Here is a 20,303-nt window from a genome sequence, read left to right as displayed (position 1 = left end):
TGTACGCTTTTTGGCATTGTTTTTAGTATTTTCGGTAGTTTTAGTTGAGTTATTAGTATAATTTTATTAGTTTTTAGTTAAAATTCACTTTTCTGGACTTTACTTTGAGTTTGTGTGTTTTTCTGTGATTTCAGGTATTTTCTGGCTGAAATTGAGGGTCCTGAGCAAAAATCTGATCCAGAGACCAAAAGAACTGCAGATGCTGTTGGATTCTGACCTCCCTGCACTCGAAGTGGATTTTCTGGAGCTACAGAAACCCAATTGGCGCGCTCTCAACGGCGTTGGAAAGTAGACATCCTGGGCTTTCCAGCAATATATGATAGTCCATACTTTGCCCAAGATTTGATGGCCCAAACCGGCGTTCAAAGTCACCTACAGAAATTCCAGCGTTAAACGCCGGAACTGGCATAAAACTTGGAGTTAAACGCCCAAACTGGCATGAAAGCTGGCGTTTAACTCCAGAAAAGGTCTCTACACGAAATTGCTTCATTGCTCAGCCCAAGCACACACCAAGTGGGCCCGGAAGTGGATTTTTCTGTCATTTACTCATTTCTGTAAACCTTAGGATACTAGTTTACTATTAATAGGATCTTTTGACATTGTAATCAGAACCTTATGACCTCATAACACTTTTTACACGTTTCTTGTACCTTCCACGGCATGAGTCTCTAAACCCCATGGTTGGGGGTGAGGAGCTCTGCTGTGTCTTGATGGATTAATACAATTACTACTGTTTCTTATTCAATCATGCTTGCTTCCATTCTAAGATATCACTTGCTCTTAACCCGGATGAATGTGATGATCTGTGACACTCATCATCATTCTCAACTATGAACATGTGCCTGACAACCACCTCTGTTCTACCTTAGATTAAGTAGATGTCTCTTGGATTCTTTAATCGGGATCTTCGTGGTATAAGCTAGAACTGATGGCGGCATTCAAGAGAGTCCGGAAGGTCTAAACCTTGTCTGTGGTATTCTGAGTAGAACTCAATGATTGAATGACTGTGACGTGCTTCAAACTCCTGAAGGCGGGGCGTTAGTGACAGACGCAAAAGAATCACTGGATTCTATTCCGGCCTGATTGAGAACCGACAGATGATTAGCCTATGCTGTGACAGAGCATCAGGGACGTATTTTCACTGAGAGGATGGGAGGTAGCCATTGACAACGGTGAAACCCTACATACAGCTTGCCATGGAAGGAGCCTTGCGTGTTTGATGAAGATGACAGTAGGAAAGCAGAGATTCGGAAGATGGAGCATCTCCAAAGCCTCAGCCTATTCTCCACTACTGCAAAACAAGTACCTTTTTCATGTTCTTTTGCTTTTTACAATCAATCCTGATAATTTCTGATATCCTGACTAAGATTTACAAGGTAACCATAGCTTGCTTCAAGCCGACAATCTCCGTGGGATCGACCCTTGCTCACGCAAGGTATTACTTGGACGACCCAGTGCACTTGCTGGTTAGTTGTGCGGGATTGCAAAAGTGTTATTGCAATTTCGTGCACCAGCAATAACATACTCCAACCTTCCACTGGAGACCTAGTCGGATTCTCAGGTGAACGTGTCCCAGTATTGGGATCTGTGTGGTTACAAACCACACTGGGTGAGCATCCTTTATCTAAAACATCGGACGTACAATATTTAGTTGTTGATTGCTTTAGTCCTTATAATTTAATACTCAGCTGGCCTTTTTTAAATAAGTTTGGCACTATTATCTCTACCATTCATCTCTATGTTAAGTTTCATATGCAGGATGATCTTATCGCACTATTCACGGTGACCATCGTGAAGCTCGGCAGTGTTACAACATCAGTCTCAAATTGTCAAACCGAGCTAAAGGAGCCCAAGTGAACAATGTCCCTAATCCTGCTGAGCTCCCAACACTTGCAGACCTCGACCCGAGAGCCAAGCTCCTTGAGCGACCAACACCAGTGGAAGAGCTACAAAAAGTATATTTACTAATAATCCTAATAAATTTACTTATGTAGGCACAACTCTTAGCCAAGAGGAAACAGGCTCAATTCAACAATTCCTACAACAACATGCCAATCTCTTCGCATGGACCCCTGCTGATATGCCCAGGATTGATCCCTCAATCATTTCTCATAAGTTGGCACTCAATCCATCTGCTCAACCTGTATATCAGATAAAAACGCAACCTTGGCCTTGAGAAAAAGCAAGCATCCTTAGAAGAAACCAAAAAGCTCATCAATATTGGTTTTATACAGGAAATAAGGTTTACAACATGGCTGGCTAACGTCGTAAGGGTGAAAAAAACGGTAAATGGCGCATGTGTGTTGATTTCACCGATCTCAACAAATTATGCCCAAAAGATGCTTATCCCTTACCATCTATTGATTCTTTAGTTGATAATGCTTCAGGCTATAAAACATTAAGCTTCACAGATGCATATTCTTGTTACAACCTGATTTTAATGCATCCTTCTGACCAAAATAAACTGCCTATATTACTGGCTATGGTAACTATTGCTATAAGGTTATGCCTTTTGGACTTAAAAACGCAGGAGCAACATATCAGCGTCTTATGGACAAGGTATTCACTAATCAAATCAGCAGAAACATGGAGGTCTATGTTAATGATATGGTGGACAAAACAAAGCTCGGCAAAGTTCACGTAGATGACCTTATGGAGATCTTTACTCAAATTAAACGCGACAATATGCGAGTCAACCCCAAAAAATGTGCCTTCGGAGTACAAGTAGGCAAATTTCTAGGTTTTCTGCTTACAAGCAAAGGAATAGAAGCCAATCCCAAAAATGCATAGTTGTGCTCGACATGACAAGCCCAAGACAATAAAAGAAGTCCAACAGTTAACAGGGAGACTTGTTGTCCTATCTAGATTTTTGCCATGCTTGGTATTTAAATCTTCTTATTTTTTGCAAACGTTAAAAAAGAAAAACCATTTTACATGCAATGACAACTGTGAAAAAGCTTTTTCAAATCTAAAGAATGTTCTTTGAAATCCCCCTCCCCCTCCAATTTTACAAAAACCTATTTAGGGAAAAGAGTTTTATCTTTACCTCTTAGTTATTGATTGGGCTGTAAGCTCTGTTATTGTTAGAGAAAGAGGAAGAACACAGCAACTGATTTATTTCATAAGAAAATAATTACAGAATGTCAAACTTCGCTATCCGAAAATAGAGAAGCTTGTACTTGCTCTAATATTCTCGGCTAGACGTCTTCGACCATATTTTCAAAGCCACGTCATCAATGTGAGAACTGACCAACCACTTCGGCAAGTCCTCTAGAAACTGGAATTAGTTGGCCGACTTATTAAATGGTTGGTTAAACTTTTCGAGTTCGACATCAGATACCAAAGCCAAGGACCGATCAAGTCGCAGTACTTAGCAAGTTTTGTGGCTGAGTTTACAATCCCAACATCAGACGAACATTCGATGAAATGGACGCTTTTTGTGGATGGAGCATCTAATCCTCAAGGATGTGGCGCTAGAGTCCTCCTCGAGGATAGTAACGGGTTTGTACTTGAACATTCTTTACATCTTTCCTTCAAGGCAAGCAACAACCAGACAGAGTATGAAGCTCTGATTGCTGGTCTACGATTAGCAATGAACCTGCAAGTCTCAAAACTAAAGGTATATTGCAACTCTCTACTAGCCGTACAACAGATAAATGACCTATTCCAAGTGAAAGACCCTTTATTGGCAAAATACTTAGCTATTGTTAAGTGTCTCATATCTAATTTTTCAAAATTTGAAATTTATCACATATCTCGAGAAGAAAATCACAGAGCTGATATCTTATCAAAAACTCGTAAGCACACAATCACATACTTCTTCACTTCATCAATCTACTTGGCTTAAACCAAGTATTAATTAACTGAGGTCTTAAGTGTCGATCTGGAAGATGACTGGCGGAAGCCTTATATAGAATACCTCAAGACTGGGAAGATTCCTCAAAGTGTCGATAATATTGGGCAATTCCGACGTCAAGCATCTTTCTTCACTATTTTCAATAACATTATATATAGACGAGGTTTTTCTCATCCATTATTGAAATGTCTCTCTAGGTCGGAAACTGACATAGCTATAGCAGAGGCACACGAAGGCATTTGTGGAACTCATGTTGGAGCCTAAAGCCTATTCTCTAAAATAATTTGTGTAGAATTCTTCTAGCCAACTTTAAATCAAGATTGCATTAACAAAGTCAAAGCTTGATCTAATTGTCAAAAGCACTCCTTGATCATCCACATACTAGCCAAGGAGTTACATCACTCAGAAGTAAATTGGCCTTTCAATCAATAGAAGCTTGATATACTCGGTCCCCTCCCATTGGCACTGGGACAGGTAAAATTTTGAATTGTTGCCATTGATTATTTTTCAAAATGGATTGAGGCTCAACCCTTGGCAAAAATCACCTCTCAACAAATGATATCCTTTGTTAGGAAGCATATTATCTGTAGATTTGGTATACCTCAACACATAATCACTGACAATAGTCACCAGTTTGCCGATTAAAAATTTACCTCTATTTTGCAGAATTTAAAAATAGCAGAACACTTTTCTTCCATGGAACACCCACAAACAAACAGCTTAGCAGAAGCAGCAAACAAGGTCATCTTACATGCCTTAAGGAAAAGATTCAACGATGTCAAAGGACTCTGGCCCGAACTAATACCAGAAATCATATGGGAATATAACACCACCACACATTCAACAATAAAGGGAACACCCTTCAGATTGGTGTATGGCTCTGAAGCCATGATACCTTTGGAGGTTTCTCAATCCTCTCTCCGAACTCAATTCACAGATGCTCGGTTACAAGATTAAGATCGACAATTCGAGCTGGATACCATAGAAGAAATCCGAAGCGTCACAGATCTGCATCACTGGGTTATGCAACAGCTCATAGCTTGGCGATATAATCAAAAAGTCAATCACTGATCTTTTAAAATCAATATCCTAGTACTTAGAAAGACGGAACAAGCAAGAAGACCTCCAAACCATAAAAAGTTAGCTGCAAATTGGGAAGGTCCCTTCCAAGTTATCGAAATCTTAGGAAACGGTGCATACCATTTGCAATGATGGTATCCCTTTACCTAACACTTGGAATATCATCTTTAAAACTTTATTATAGTTAAAAGTCAGGGACAGGTTTGTACTCTTTTTCCTACTCACAAAGTTTTTTTCAGAAAAGGATTTTGCTTAGAGAGATTTTAACGAGGCAAGCCTACCTGCACTTTTGTAAGCAATGGTCGAACAAATATTATATACTCATTTATTATCACATGAATGTTATCTATTGATTTTATGTTCCCTTCCATATTCCGACTTAAATCTCGCCGAGATATAACCATCCAAATGACTTGCGTCATACAATTACTATCAAACCAATGCTCAGACACGCATTACAATCCTATCTATTAATGTTAACATTTTTGGAATTAAAATCAAACTATCATAACTGATAGTTGTCAATCAAAATTCTTACAACATACTCTACCAGGAGAAACAAAATCCTTACCTACATTTTCAATCCAGTCAATACACAACATTCAAATCTCAAAAGGAAAATACTTATCAAATCACAAAATATAATGTATATCATAAACAGTCACAAAGCCACTATACTTGACCAACATCAATATTTTTAAACACTATCATAACTGGTGAAAAATAGAGTTCAGGAAAATAAAAGATCAAATCACAAACACTACAATCATTGACCTAGATTATCATCTCTATCTTCAGCAGCTTCTTCATCGTCAACTAAAGCTCCATCACGTACAATCTTTGCTAGCTCCATCAAATAGAAATCTTGATCTGGGGCCAAAAATTTAGCTTGAGTGACAGCACGCTCGAATCCCACCACAAAAGCATCTAGTATTTCTACTTGCTTGTTTTTCTCAAAATCTTTCAACTTAACGGTAACACTAATTACCTGTTCCTTCATACTCACTAATTCTTCTTCTTTTTTCTTTAACAGCTCAGCTTCTTTCTCATATTTCTCTCCCATTAGCTTCACTTCTTCCTCTTTCTTCAGCAACCTACTCTCCAAATCAGAGATTTCAGTTTTCTTCAAAGTAAATATAAGTCATACCTGTATATACTGATCAATAGCTACATCCCAACTTCATTAGCCATGGTCACATCAGCCGAACTCTGACATATGTCATCTGGAATCACCATAAAAGGAAATCCCTTACTCCATACTGAGGATCCATCAATATCCTCGGCAAATCCATGAAATTTCTTCTAGTTGTCAACAAACGGATTAAGCTTTTATAATGGTATATTCCTACCCTTCTCAGTCAAATCCTCGGACAGCTCAAGATCTATATGATCCGATTTTCTCTTTTTAAAAATAATCTTCTTCCGCCGAGGCTGAGGTTGATGAACTTCTCTCCCACACCTCCTTTATCAGGGTTAAATGATGAACCCTCCTTCTCCGAATTCTTACTCTTAAAATGAGACCTTAAGCTCGCCACAGACACTCCAAGATATTTACCACCTACAAAATCAACAAACAAAGGTCAATAAATCCATACATATAGAACCTTTAGTTACTTATTTCATAAAGTTCTTACCCAGATAATCAATCACAGATTACCTATCATTTTTCCAAGGCAACAAATCAAATACAGATATCAAATCTTTCCTGTCAATAGCCTCAATCAAATATTCAATTATACATTTATTTTTGGAAAAAATTCCCTCCAGACCTAAAATCTGCTGAGGCTTGGAGCACCAGAACAAAGGAAGTTTCTCGCCCAATTTTTCATCCAAATAAAAGGGAAAACACCCTCGGCCGGCCTAACCTTTAAAAATATCTCCTTGAAATTTTTAAAGGATGAATTATACAATTTAAATACCGAAATGACCGACGTACTGTTTAAATTCACCCAACCCCCCTTTCACACCCCTTTCACCTGAAACATAGAAAAAAATAACTCCAAGAAAGGTTTAACATCCAAATACTCCATCAATATCTCAAAACAACGCAAACACCCCCAACCATTTGAATGAAGTTGCGACGGAACACAGTTTAACTGCTTCAAAATGTCACACTCAAACCCCGTGAACGGCAGCTTAACTCGAAGCTCTTCCAAGACACAGCTATGCATGTAGAATAATTCAAAGTCATTTCTCCTATGGAACACTCTCTCGGCCCTAGAACATGACAGCAACTCAATACGCACCCCAGAACCTAACCTCACAATCTTACCCACATCTATCTGACTCACACTCTCTATATCAACAAAAAGTACTGAACTTCGTATCTTCACATCCTCACTGACCCACTCATATGTACCATCTTTTATCGATTTCTTTACTTGTTTTCCCTTTTCTTTATCCATCACAATCCCACACAGAAGCAACGAAGTAGAGAACAAAAAGAAAAAGGAGGAGAAGACAAACTACACAGATGAAAGGAACTTGCCCCTTTTACTCATGTCATTTCGGATGATTGAATGTAAAAATGATGCAAACTATTTGAATTCCAAAGGTAACTACATGCAAGTTAATGGAACCATTTCAGTTCCATCTCAAAAATCACAGCCAATAAATCCAGTCCCACCAACAGCCCAGATCACATTGGTAACTGGAAAAGTAAAACATAATTTTTAATAAATATTAAATGTTTCTCTCTATTTAATTGCTTTTATTTTTAATCATTTATAGTTTTTATTTCTCATTTTTAATAAAGCATGTTGAATTGGGGGTTTCATAACCATCACATTAGCCGAGCTATAACTCATCAAAAGCTCAACCTACTCTATTAAAACATCATCAGACCAAATTTGGGAGTTATGATATGGCCGTTAGAACCTAGTTAAAAAGCCATAAATTGACTTTATACATTATAGCTCGGTTCTGCACGTTATGACTTATTTAAACATTATAATTCGGATTCACACATCAAAAATAAGTATTGTAATGATCTGATACGATATTACTATCCTTCAATAAAAATTATTGTTAAAATCGTAACTCCTCTGCTTCATCTCACATATAAAAAAAAAATAAGTTGTTTTATCTTTGGCAGAACTAAGACGAATATACACAATATTAACTTAAGTATCGAAATGCCTTTTATAGGTACACTTCCCCTTTGTTCTCTCCACAAAGAATATACTCTCTAAACGAAAAGTTCGGACATTCAAACCACCAACTCAAAATTGAGAATAAAATTCGGAGCCAACTGAAAGGAAGACAAGTTATATCCAGGCAACTCACGCAAAAATATCATCTAATTTTTTATGTAGGCCAGCTAAAAGAATTTTATTAGTAGCCTCAGCGATGCCATTAGTTCGAGGATGCTGTACAAAAGAGAAATAATGAACAACACTAAAATTCTATAAAAAAATATGCAAAAGTTAAATCAGTAATTATCTACCACTATCAATAATAATATCCTTAGATAGACCAAAACGATAGATAGTGTTCTTCCAAACTAAACATTGAACTTTTTGAGCATGTATTTTAGTCAAAATATGAGCTTCAATTTATTTTGAAAAATAATCAATTTTACCTATCTTAGAGCAGATGGAAAATGACCAAGAATATCTAAACTCCACTTTTAGATGTATGCAATAACTTGACTGGGTTGTGAATTACATTAAAGTGTTTCTGACACTTATCACAAGATTTTACCTTTTTCATGCAATTTTGTTTTAAGGATGACCAAAGAGACCATGCACGGAGAATCTTAGAAGCTAAGTCCGAGCACCAATATGTGTGCCTCATATCCCATACGTACTTATTGGGGCAGGGAATATTGGAAGAGAAGTTGGAGTTTCTCATAAAATACACCATGTATGGTGTAAAATTTAGCGTTAACCATGAAATTAAAATGTTATGATACTATAAAAACCTTTTGAATGAAAGACTGACTGAACTCAAATATGAATTATGTTAGAGATCATTATATATAAATAAATTAGTTAGAATCCTAACTAAAAGTGACCACAATCGTATGACAAAAGATAAAACCTAAACACATAATCCTAATTAAACAAAATAACCACATTGTATATCTCTAATGATAGATACTTTAGTTAATAGAAACTGATTGAACTTAGCATATTTTTACTGTTTAATCGTTTATGTTTTAAAAGATATAAATATAATAAGTGGTGCCTCGACAATGAAAAGCAATAAAAATGAAGAAAAAAGAACCTAATTATTTATTGGCTCCATTTAATTAAAGATAACTTTCTATACCAAGCCAAGAAAAGTAAGGGACCATGGAAAAAGAATATCAATTATTAGAATTCTTTCACTTAACTTCAATTCATTAATTTCAATAAGCTGATGTCTTCAGTTATAATGGCAATGATGATATTGTATACACATAAGGAGTGGCGGAGCTTGAATAAAACTTTTGGAGGGGCAAAAATATTTTAGCAAAAAAATTATACAATCATATTTATATTAAAAGAAAATTTATAAATATAAATATTTTTAAAATTTGTTATTAATATATAAGATTGTATATAATTAAAGTTAATTAAAAATTAAATTTGATTTTGATTAACAAAAATTTAATTTAGGTTAATAAACTAAACTAATTTTAAATAATAAAATTAACTATTAACTGATTATAAAGTTAATAAATTGATTTTAAAAATAAAAATTAATTTTAAAAAATAACTGAGTTTTGTATGAAAAAAACGATTTTTCACATAAAAATCATTTTTTAATCTAAAAACTATTTGTTTTTCTTTTTAAAAATAGTTTTTTTAAAATTATACAAAATCAATTATAATTTATAAGTTAATTTTTGACATTTTAAATAATTTTTTTTGGTGACTTGACATTTTAAACAATTAATTTTATCTTTGACGTATCTATTTCTCAAAAATCTCAATACTATTTATTTTTATTGTTATTTTTATTACAATCAAATATATATATTGCAACAAATACAATTTTAACTTTTCAACAAATAAAATATTCAAATTCATTAATGTAAACAATCCTACTATTACTTCAATAATAACATTTAAGTAATAATGTTGATTTAAAAATAAAATAATAAATTTTTTATTAATAATTGGTATTTCTACTAGCTATGTTATCATCATGAGTTTAAAATTAAAATAATACATAAAATAAAAATCTATAAGAAGATTAGAGAGAATCTTTTTATTTCAATTTTAACGAACATACAAAAATAAATAAATGGTGAAGGATTTCAACACACAAAAATAAGTAAAAAGTAAAAGCGAGTATTGAATCCAAATAAATAAGATGAAAAAATATTAATTTAATCAAATAAACTAACTTTATTTTTTTAGACAAAAATTACTAATTTTTTTACAAAATCTTTTAGGGATGATTTACGTTAGGATTTTTGCCAGTAAAGAATTTCATAAAAACAGTCGCGTTGTAGATATAGTCTCTAAACCGACAGAAATCCCTTCGTACAAACGTTTTGGTTATCACAAGTAACAAACCCCTAAATAAATTGATAACCGAGTATTTAAACCTCGGGTCGTATTCTCAAGGAATTGCAGGGAGGTATGTTCTTATTATTGGTTATGAAAAAGGTAAAATTGGGGTTTTGGAAGTAAGGTGTGAATATATTATATGATAAGTAAAATAAAATAAAATAATACTAATAAAATCTCTTGGCAAGGTATGAAGAACTGGAAGTCCTATCCTTATCAATTGTGATGAGAATTGGATTTTAATCCCACTTTGTTAACCTCTAACTATGAAGGTAAGTTAAGTGGATGAATTAATTCCAATTCTCAACTAACAATAAGTTTGATAACTCAAGAGTCACCAATTATTTAACCAAGACCAAAAGAAAAGAAAATTGTATCTACTGGAATAGCAATGCCCTCAGATTGGGAATAATAAAAAGGAACAATCATAAACTGAAATGCTTCAAATATCATTAAATAAAATATTCAAATCTTAACATGAAAAAGTTCATAAACTAAATTGGGATAAATAAAAATAAAGAACCTGGGATTGATAGTCACTCCTAAAACTAAGAGAAGTCCTAAATCCTAATCCTAAGAGAGAGGAGAAAACCTCTCTCTCTAAAAACTACATCTAAAATTGTAAAAAGAGAATTATGAAAGCATGATCTGAATGGATGCAATCTCTCTACTTTATAGCCTCTAATCTGAGTTTTCTGGACCGAAAACTGGGTCGAAAACAGCCCAGAAATCGCTGGAGAAGAAATCTGCCACGCTGGTTTTTCGTCACTGCGACGCGGCCGCATGAAGCACGCAGCCGCGTCGCCTAGCATCAGGGCCACTATAGCATATTATATATCAAATCGAAGCCCCGGATGTTAGCTTTCCAACGCAACTGGAACCGCTTCATTTGGACCTCTATAGCTCAAGTTATGGTTGTTTTAGTACGAGAGGGTCAAGCAGACAGCTTTGCAGTTTCTCCAACTTCTTGTATTCCTTCCACTTTTTGCATGCTTCCTTCCCATCCTCCAAGCCATTCCTGCCTTATAATATCTGAAAACACTTAACACACATATCAAGGCATCTAATGGTAATAAGAGATGATTAATAATAAGCAAATATAAGTCCAAAGAAACATGTTTTCAATCAAAGCACATAATTAGGAAGGAAAATGTAAAACCATGCAAATAGTACGAATAAGTGGGTAAAGAGTTGATAAAAACTACTCAATTGAGCACAAGATAAACCATGAAATATGGGTTTATCAGTGATCATGACCCCATTATCTTTATAAAGCTCCGCCTCTGCCACATAAGGCATTGTTGGCTATTATTGTGCACTAAAAATGGTACCATGCATGATATTTTTATTTGTATCGATGATACCTGAAAATGAATACGGCCATCTAATATCAAAGTTGTAATTTATTGATAGTATGCTTTCAACTGGTCAAGTATTAATTCGCTATGAATTTGAGTTTTTTTTTTTGGGTTTTTCACGGTATTTCCTAACCCGACAGGTCAAGGACTAATTCATCGTGGATCTGAACTTCATTTAAGGGTCTACCGCTGGCCAATGGATTGCTACATACACAAGACAGGATTCGAACTCCCGACACTTGCTTAAGCGGACGAGTGAGCTGACCATTCGACCAACCCAATTTGGTTAATTTGAGTTCCATTTAAAAATTTGTTGTTGAACAATAAATTGCTACTTATACAAGGATTTTTTATTTAAATAAATAAAAAAATGTATTAATTACTGAAATAAATAATTTTAAAAATATTTACCATTTTGCGTTCCCCAGTCATATCTCGTTTACACTGTAAACGAGATGACATTCCATATATCTCATTTACAGTGTAAACGAGATAGATGGAATACTCATCTCATTTACACTGTAAACGAGATACAATGAGTTGTGTCCCACAAACTATAAAAGGATGTGTAATCCTTGGTATTCTTCACAAATTTTTCATATCATATTTCTCACAAATACAAAGCATGGCCAGTAATAATCCTTACATAGTTGTACTTATGTATCCCAATCGTCGCATGTTTAACGGCAACAACGGGGTCACATTTGAGTGCGAGGATCCGATATTGTTTCGCACTCAACGTGTGAATACGTTGTCGGATTTGAAGAGTTTAATACTGAGCAAGTTTGGAGGTACAGTGGCGAGAGAAATCGGAAGGGTGGTGTATAGGTTACTGTCTCCCATGGGAAATGGAGTGTTTCGATTTCGACTATTCCGACTTCAAGGGGACGAGCATGTGCGAGTGATGTTCAATATACATGGGAGGATCATGGTGGAGCAAGTAATGGAGCTATCTGCAGAGGTGGGGCACAGTGGTGGTGGTCCTTCTGTACAATCGACCTATGTGCAGGACGACCGACCTCTCGCACCACCGCCCATTCATGTCGCCGTTCCAGTGGATGAGGCGGAGGAGGGTAAGGAGGAGTCGGATGAGGATTACGTGGGGGATAGTGGTGATAGAGAATCGTCTGATGGTGAGGATGAGAATGAGTGTGTTCCGGAGACACCTGTTCCGACTGTCCCCCGCCATGTCCTGCCTCCCCTTCTGGCGATACTGGCGCTTTTGGCGGTTCCGTCTCACTATCACAGTCTGAATTTGGACGCCATGCACGAGAGGACTCCATTTCTTGACACGGGTGAAGAGGATTACAACCTAAACGACAGTGTAGAGTTTCGGGTCGGACACAAGTTTAGAAGCCGAGAGGCAATGCTTCAAGGTGTGAAGAACTACAGTATTTGGAGGAGTGCGGAGTACCGAGTGATTGAATCAGACCAGTTAAAGTACCATGTGCAGTGCCGTCAAGCTGATAATGGGTGTCAATGGAGCCTCCGTGTGGCTCTTCGACAAAACCTCGGATACTGGTAATATTAAGTTTATGTGTGCCTTTCAATACTTCATTATGATATATTTAGTAGGTGTACAAAGTGCCTAAAGGAATCCTGTGTTGTTGTGTTCAGGGAGGTTCGAAGGGTTGGTGGAGTACATAGTTGTCTAGCACCCACCATGTCTCAAGAGCATCATCAGCTAGACATCAGTCTGATATGCCGGGTCATCTTGCCGTTGATTCAATCCAACCCCTCTGTCAGCATTTTAGTTTTGCAAGGTGCGTTCCAAGTGAGCTATCACTTCAAACCGTCCTACAGAAAGGTGTGGTTGGCCAAGTAGAAGGCAATTGCACAAATCTATGGGGATTGGGAGGAGTTGTACAATAAGGTTCCCAAAGTTCCTTCAGCCACTACAAAGCTGTCTTCCTGGTACCCTTTGTGACCTCCGCGTCAAATCATTCTACGATGGACACCTTCTTGTACGTGACTGCAGTATGTTTGACAAGGTATTTTGGTCTTTCCCTTCATGTGTAGAAGCCTTTCAAGCATTGCAAGCCCTTTGTCTCTGTAGATGGTACTCATCTGTATGGCAGGTATGGTGGTGTGTTGCTTATTACGGTTGCGCAAGATGGGAATAGCAACATCCTGCCTATTGCCTTTGCCATTGTGGAGTCCGAGAGCACCGAGTCATGGTCGTTCTTCCTCACTAATCTGAGACGCCACATCACCCCACAAGATGACCTGCTGGTTATCTTCGATAGATCTCAGGCTATTAAGGCAGCGCTTTACGCCGATGATAGCAGTTGGTCTCCCCCTAGAGCCTACCATGCTTACTGCATAAGACACATGACGGCGAATTTCATGACACGGTTCAAGTCAGCCGACGGCAAGAGGTACCTCATTAAAGCTGCTTATAGTCCAAGCAAGGCCGGTTACGAGTGGTACATAGATGCATTGAGAAGAGTCTCTTCTGGGGGATGCTTCATAGCTTCATCCAGATTGAAGCTCACTGTTCTGCCATCTACCTCAAAAGAATAGGTTCCCAAAAAGGCATCCAGCTTGAACTTTGAAGTCTTCAAAAATGGTCTTCCAAGCAGGATAGACGAAGGCTTTCCTGAGTCATTTTGGGGCATCTCCAAGATATAGAAGTCAATGGGAAATGTGAGCCCCTTGATGCTCACTAACACATCTTCAGCAATTCCTACCACTGTAATAATGCTTTTATCTGCTAACACAAAACGAGCTGCCGACCTTTTTAAGAGAGGGATCCTTAAAGCATTATATATAGACAAGGGCATAATACTCACGCACGCTCATAAATCACACATACAGTCAGAAAATATCACACCTCCAATGGTACAATTAACAATACATGGGCCTGGATCACTACATTTTTCAGGTATTTTTCCATTAAGGCAGATATAGAACTATCTAAAGGAATAGTTTCTAATTCATTAATTTTATCTTTATGTATGCACAATTCTTTTAGAAACTTTGCGTATTTAGGTACTTGTTGAATAACATAAAAAAGGGGAACAGTTACCTCAACCTTTTTGAAGATTTTGACCATTTTGGGATCAAGTTCCATCTGCTTTCTGGCTTTCCTAGCAAGGTGTGGAAATGGGATAGGAGTGGCGTCTCTTATAGCTTTAGCTTGCTGGGGTTCTGCATTCCTTGGTTGGGCTGCTTCAGCTTCGGTCATGCCTTGTGCTTCATCTTCTTCTTCAACATCCTCTACCTCAACCGTGTCCTCAGCTGGGGCGTGCTCTAGCGGGCTTGATTCCTCAGGATCCCTCCCTTGTAGTATGGTGCCAGACCTCAAGGTAATGGCATTGATGCCACCCTTAGGGTTGGGTAATGGTTGAGAGGGGATTCCAGTAGAGCTCGAAGGCTGGTTGTTGGAATTATTTAGTGATCTAATCTGTGAGACAAAGCTTGTAAGGTAGAGTTCAGACCATTTAGAGTAGAAGTAAGGTTGTTTTCCATGGCCTGCTATCTCTGATCAATAGATTGCAATAACTCATCATTAAAAGTTGAAGAGGGATAAGTGATCTGAGAGGTCTGCTGAGATGCTTGCGACTGCCTTAGATGAGGTGCTCTGTAGACCTGATTCGGATTCTGCTGCCTGAAATTGTTATTGTTATTCCATCTCTAGTTTCCATTGTTATCTCTGCCTCCTCTGTTATGATTGTCCCTCCAACCCAGGTTAGAATTATCTCTCCAACCTTGGTTGGAATTATCCTGCCATCCATGGTTCTAGCTGCCGCCTTGATTGTATCCTTGATTAGGGTGGTCATAGAAGTTATGAGTGGCTGCCACAGTGTTGTCTTTCTGTTGGAGCTATGGACATTCATCAATATAATGACTATAATCAGCACAGATCCCGCATACTCTCTGTGGAACCAACTGTTGGCTTTGCTGTGGTAGAGAAGGCTGAGCTTGTTGTTGACTCAACTGTATCTGCTTCAGTAAGTTGGTCATTTCACATATACTCTGAGTTAGAGTAGTAGTCTCTCTGCTAGAGGATACCTCTGCAACAGCTTTTGTGTGGCCTTGCTTCTGCCTGTGATTCCTAGTAGATTCAGCTAAGTCGCTGATCAATTGCCATGCTTCATCAGTGGTCTTGTACTTTTTCATAGACCCATTGCTAGCACATTCCAATGTGGTCTTATCTTGAGGCTTTATGCCCTGTGTGAAGTAGCCGAGCAACACTAATTTTTCAATCATATGGTGGGTACATGCTTCCAGAAGATTTTTGAAGCGCTCCTAATATTCGCGGAGAGTCTCGGATTCGCCTTGAACAATCATAGAAATTTCCTTCCTCAATCTATCAGTAACTTCAGCTGGAAAGAATTTTTCCAAAAATTCCCTTCTAAGCGTGTCCCAGTTAGCAAAAGTCGCTCTTGGTTAGGCGTAGTACCACTCTCTTGCCTTTTTCTCAAGAGAGAACGGGAAGGCTTTTAACAGAATAGAAGTTTCATCTGCACCATCGCGCCTGACGGTAGAACAGGCTGCCTGGAAATCCTTAAGGTGCTTGATAGGCTCTTAGGCAGGTAAGCCATGAAAATTAGGCATCAAGTTGAGTAGTGCAGTCTTTAGTTCAAAATCTGCAGCCACCGCTGGGTGATGCGCTTGATACGGTTGCAGTGTAAAATCAGGGGCTCCAGCCTCCTAGATAGTGACTCTCCTAGGTGCTGCCATGTCACCTGCACGTAGATCAACCGAATCAGTAGAAAGGGAGCTTGTTTCTTTCTTAAGTGACGTTTCAGATTTGTCCTCGGAGAGGATTAACTGACGCCGAGCTTGCCTTATACGTGAAATAGTTCTTTCAATCTCAGGATCAAATACTGGCAAGCTTGGATCAGGTAGTGAATGCATCATTCAATGAAAGAAATATGCAGCTCATAGTAGCAAAAATAAGAAGAAAAATGCAAATAAATAAATTCCAATCAATAAATTAGCACACTATTGCAACTCCCCGGCAACGGCGCTAAAAATTAACATGGCGGAAATTAGTAGATTAAGAGTTATTAAGAAAAATAGCATTGCAAGTACAGCTCTTAACCAGCAAAAATCCACTTGTCAATTTAGAAAAAGAGTTGTCACAAATTTTATAAATAAATTATTGGGAGTATGAGTCCCAGGTCGTCTCCCAACGAGTTGCAGGAAGATGTGCTATTTCACTAATCAGAGGTTTTTCAAAATAGTTTTGAGTTTGATAAACAGAAAATTAAATTAGAGAATTTATGTAATTTAAATAAAAATCTTGACTGGGAGAGGATTAATCGGAAGTTCTATCCTTGTTGGAATTTTCTCAAAATAATTAATAATTAGTGGTTATTTCTACTTAGTTAACCCTCAACGAATGAAGGAAAGTCAAGTTAAAAGTCAACTTCTATTCACGAGTCCTAATCCTCTCTCTTGGGAAGGATTAGAGTTAGTGACTAACAAGTCAACCAACAACAAACCAATTACAATTGAACTCTTGAGTATTCCAACTCAAGTTTCTCCTTTTAATCAACTCCCAATCAAGTTGGGTGACTACTCCACTATCATAAATGTAGACTTCACAAAATTAAGGGGAAAAATAAAAAGAGACATGATAAATAATAATTAAAGAGATCAATTAAAAATAAAAATAGTCTTGTATTAATGAACTCTAAAAGTAATCCAATGTCAACTCTGGACAAATTAAGAATATGGAAGAGTAAATGAAAAGTAGGTAAACAAACTAGAATGACCAGTTCCGGAGGTAGACTCTTCTCAATAACCAAAGCCAAAATCTTCAAATCCTAAATAATGAATGTATATGAGAAACCTAGAGGAGGAGTAAAAATCAAATCTAAAACTAAAAATTATGTGGAATGAATTGTTCCCCCTTGTCTCTGCATGTTTCCTGGCTCTAATCTGCGTTTCTGGGCCAAAAACTGGATTAAAACACGGCCCAGAATCTATGCCAGTGACTTCTATAATTCTGCATATCACGCACGTCACGTGACTGCGTCGTCCACGCATTCGCGTCACTCAGCATTTTTCGTGCCACGCGTGTGCGTAGTCCACGCATTCGCGTCACTCGTGCAGCTTCCAATCGACGCGTTTGCGTTTCTGTGAATTTTTCCATTTCGCCCGGTTGCGTGAGCCATGCGCCCGCATCACTTCTCGCTGGTCATCTCCTCAATTTCTTGTGTTCCTTCCATTTTTGCAAGCTTTCTCTCCATTCTCTAAGCCATTCCTGCCCTATGAAGCCTGAAACACTTAACACACAGATCACGGCATCAAATGGTATAAAGGAGAATAAGAATATAAAATTAAAAGATCTTTAGGAAGCAAGTTTTCAATCATAGAACAATTTTGGGAAAAAATTGTAAATACATGCAAATCATATGAATAAGTGGGTGAAGACTTAATAAAACCACTCAATTAAACACAATATAAATCATAAAATAATGGTTTATCAGTGGCCATCCTGAAAGAAGAGGAAAAAGGAAGAAGAATAACCCACGAACAAAGGTATGAAAAGAAATAAAATGTATGTGGGCTAGTGCCAAATAATAAGGTTCTCAACTACATGGTAGCTACAACATGTAAGTGAGAAAATAATAGGAGCACATGGCATGTCAACTAAGTAGCAAACAAGTCAAGGAGCACCCAAAATAATGCAAGAAATATGCAACAGTTGAGTAAGAAGATTTTTAACACTAATGTGAAAACAGCAAATATAGAAAAGAAAGGGAGAAAAAACAATGAAGTTAAAATGCCATGAATGTGAGTATGCAAATGTAACAAATAGAAGAAAAGAAAGGGAATAAGGATGAGAGAGGAGGAGAAGAGAGTGGGAAAGGAGGAAAGAAAGAGAAAAGAGTAAAGAGAGAAGAAGAAAAAAAATGGAGAATAAAGAAGAAAGAAAAAGAAAGAAGGAAATAAGGATTCGGAAAGATAAGATAAGAAGAACAGGGCTGCGCAGGGTTCTGGGCGTGTTGCGCGTACGACGCGCACGCGTGCTCCACGCGTATGCGTGGGTTGCGCAGAGAAGGAGGCGACGCGTAAGCGTCGTTCACGCGTACACGTGACCATGTTTGTGCTGCTCGCGCGAGGGCATCGTGGCGCTTACACAACCCTCTGTTCATTTTGGGATATTGGTGCACGAAATTGTGATCACTACTTTTACACAAAACAATCCCTAGTAATGGCTCCAAAGACTTGGTGCTCAATACCATGGCATAAACACAACTTCGCACAACTAACCAGCAAGTGCACTGGGTCGTCCAAGTAATACCTTACGTGAGTAAGGGTCGATCCCACGGAGATTGTTGGTATGAAGCAAGCTATGGTCACCTTGTAAATCTCAGTCAGGCAGACTCAAATGGGTATAGTGATAAACGAATAAAGCATAAAGATAAAGATAGAGATACTTATGTATATCATTGATGAGAGCTTCAGATAAGCGTATGAAGATGCCTTCCCTTCCGTCTCTCTGCTTTCCTACAGTCTTCATCCAATCCTTCTTACTCCTTTCCATGGCAAGCTCATGTAGGGTTTCACCGTTGTCAGTGGCTACCTCCCATCCTCTCAGTGAAAACGTCGCCTATGCTATGTCACAGCATGGGTAATCAGCTGTCGGTTCTCGGTCAGGCCGGAATAAAATCCATCGATTCTTTTGCGTCTGTCACTAACGCCCCGCCTGCTAGGAGTTTGAAGCACGTCACAGTCATTCAATCATTGAATCCTACTCAGAATACCACAGACAAGGTTAGACCTTCCGGATTCTCTTGAATGCCGCCATCAGTTCTCGCCTATACCACGAAGACTCTGATCTCACGGAATGGCTGGCTCGTTTGTCAGGCGAGCACTCGGTTGTCAGGCGATCAACCATGCATCGTGTATCAGGAATCCAAGAGATATTCACTAAGCCTCGTATGCTTGTAGAACAAGAGTGGTTGTCAGTCACTTTGTTCATAAGTGAGAATGATGATGAGTGTCACGGATCATCACATTCATCAAGTTGAAGAACAAGTGATATCTTGGAACAAGAACAAGCGGAATTGAATAGAAGAACAATAGTAATTGCATTAATACTCGAGGTACAGCAGAGCTCCACACCTTAATCTATGGTGTGTAGAAACTCCACCGTTGAAAATACATAAGAACAAGGTCTAGGCATGGCCGTGAGGCCAGCCTCCCAGTGATCAAAAGATTCAAAGATCTCAAGATGTCTAATACAATAGTAAAAGGTCCTACTTATAGAAAACTAGTAGCCTAAGGTATACAAAGATGAGTAAATGACATAAAAATCCACTTCCGGGCCCACTTGGTGTGTGCTTGGGCTGAGCAAATGAAGCATTTTCGTGTAGAGATTCCTCTTGGAGTTAAACGCCAGCTTTGGTGCCAGTTTGGGCGTTTAACTCCCATTTAGGTGCCAGTTCCGGCGTTTAACGCTGGAATTTCTGAGGGTGACTTTGAACGCCGGTTTGGGCCATCAAATCTTGGGCAAAGTATGGACTATCATATATTGCTGGAAAGCCC

The 20,303-nt window shown here is 38.0% G+C and overlaps 1 protein-coding gene across 1 annotated transcript; it reads left to right on the top strand.

The window, feature by feature from the left end:
* The first annotated feature begins 12,420 nt into the window (after positions 1-12,420).
* On the top strand, positions 12,421-14,318 carry LOC130975190 (uncharacterized). Its single transcript, XM_057900015.1, has 2 exons — positions 12,421-13,316; positions 13,874-14,318. Exons 1-2 carry the CDS (start codon positions 12,421-12,423, stop codon positions 14,316-14,318), a joined length of 1,341 nt encoding a protein of 446 aa, XP_057755998.1.
* Positions 14,319-20,303: the final 5,985 nt, after the last annotated feature.

The sequence above is a fragment of the Arachis stenosperma genome, chromosome 4, assembly GCF_014773155.1.
Source record: "Arachis stenosperma cultivar V10309 chromosome 4, arast.V10309.gnm1.PFL2, whole genome shotgun sequence".
In the NCBI taxonomy this organism is placed as follows: domain Eukaryota; kingdom Viridiplantae; phylum Streptophyta; class Magnoliopsida; order Fabales; family Fabaceae; genus Arachis; species Arachis stenosperma.
The sequence above is the reverse complement of the archived record's forward strand: the minus strand, read 5'-3'. Positions and strand labels throughout refer to the sequence as shown.

Excerpts from the sequence above, each read along its gene's own strand:
- LOC130975190 (XM_057900015.1), top strand. The coding sequence starts at position 12,421 with ATGGCCAGTAATAATCCTTACATAGTTGTACTTATGTATCCCAATCGT. Across the intron at positions 13,317-13,873 it reads CGACAAAACCTCGGATACTG|GTATGGTGGTGTGTTGCTTA; the intron begins GTAATATTAAGT and ends TCTGTATGGCAG.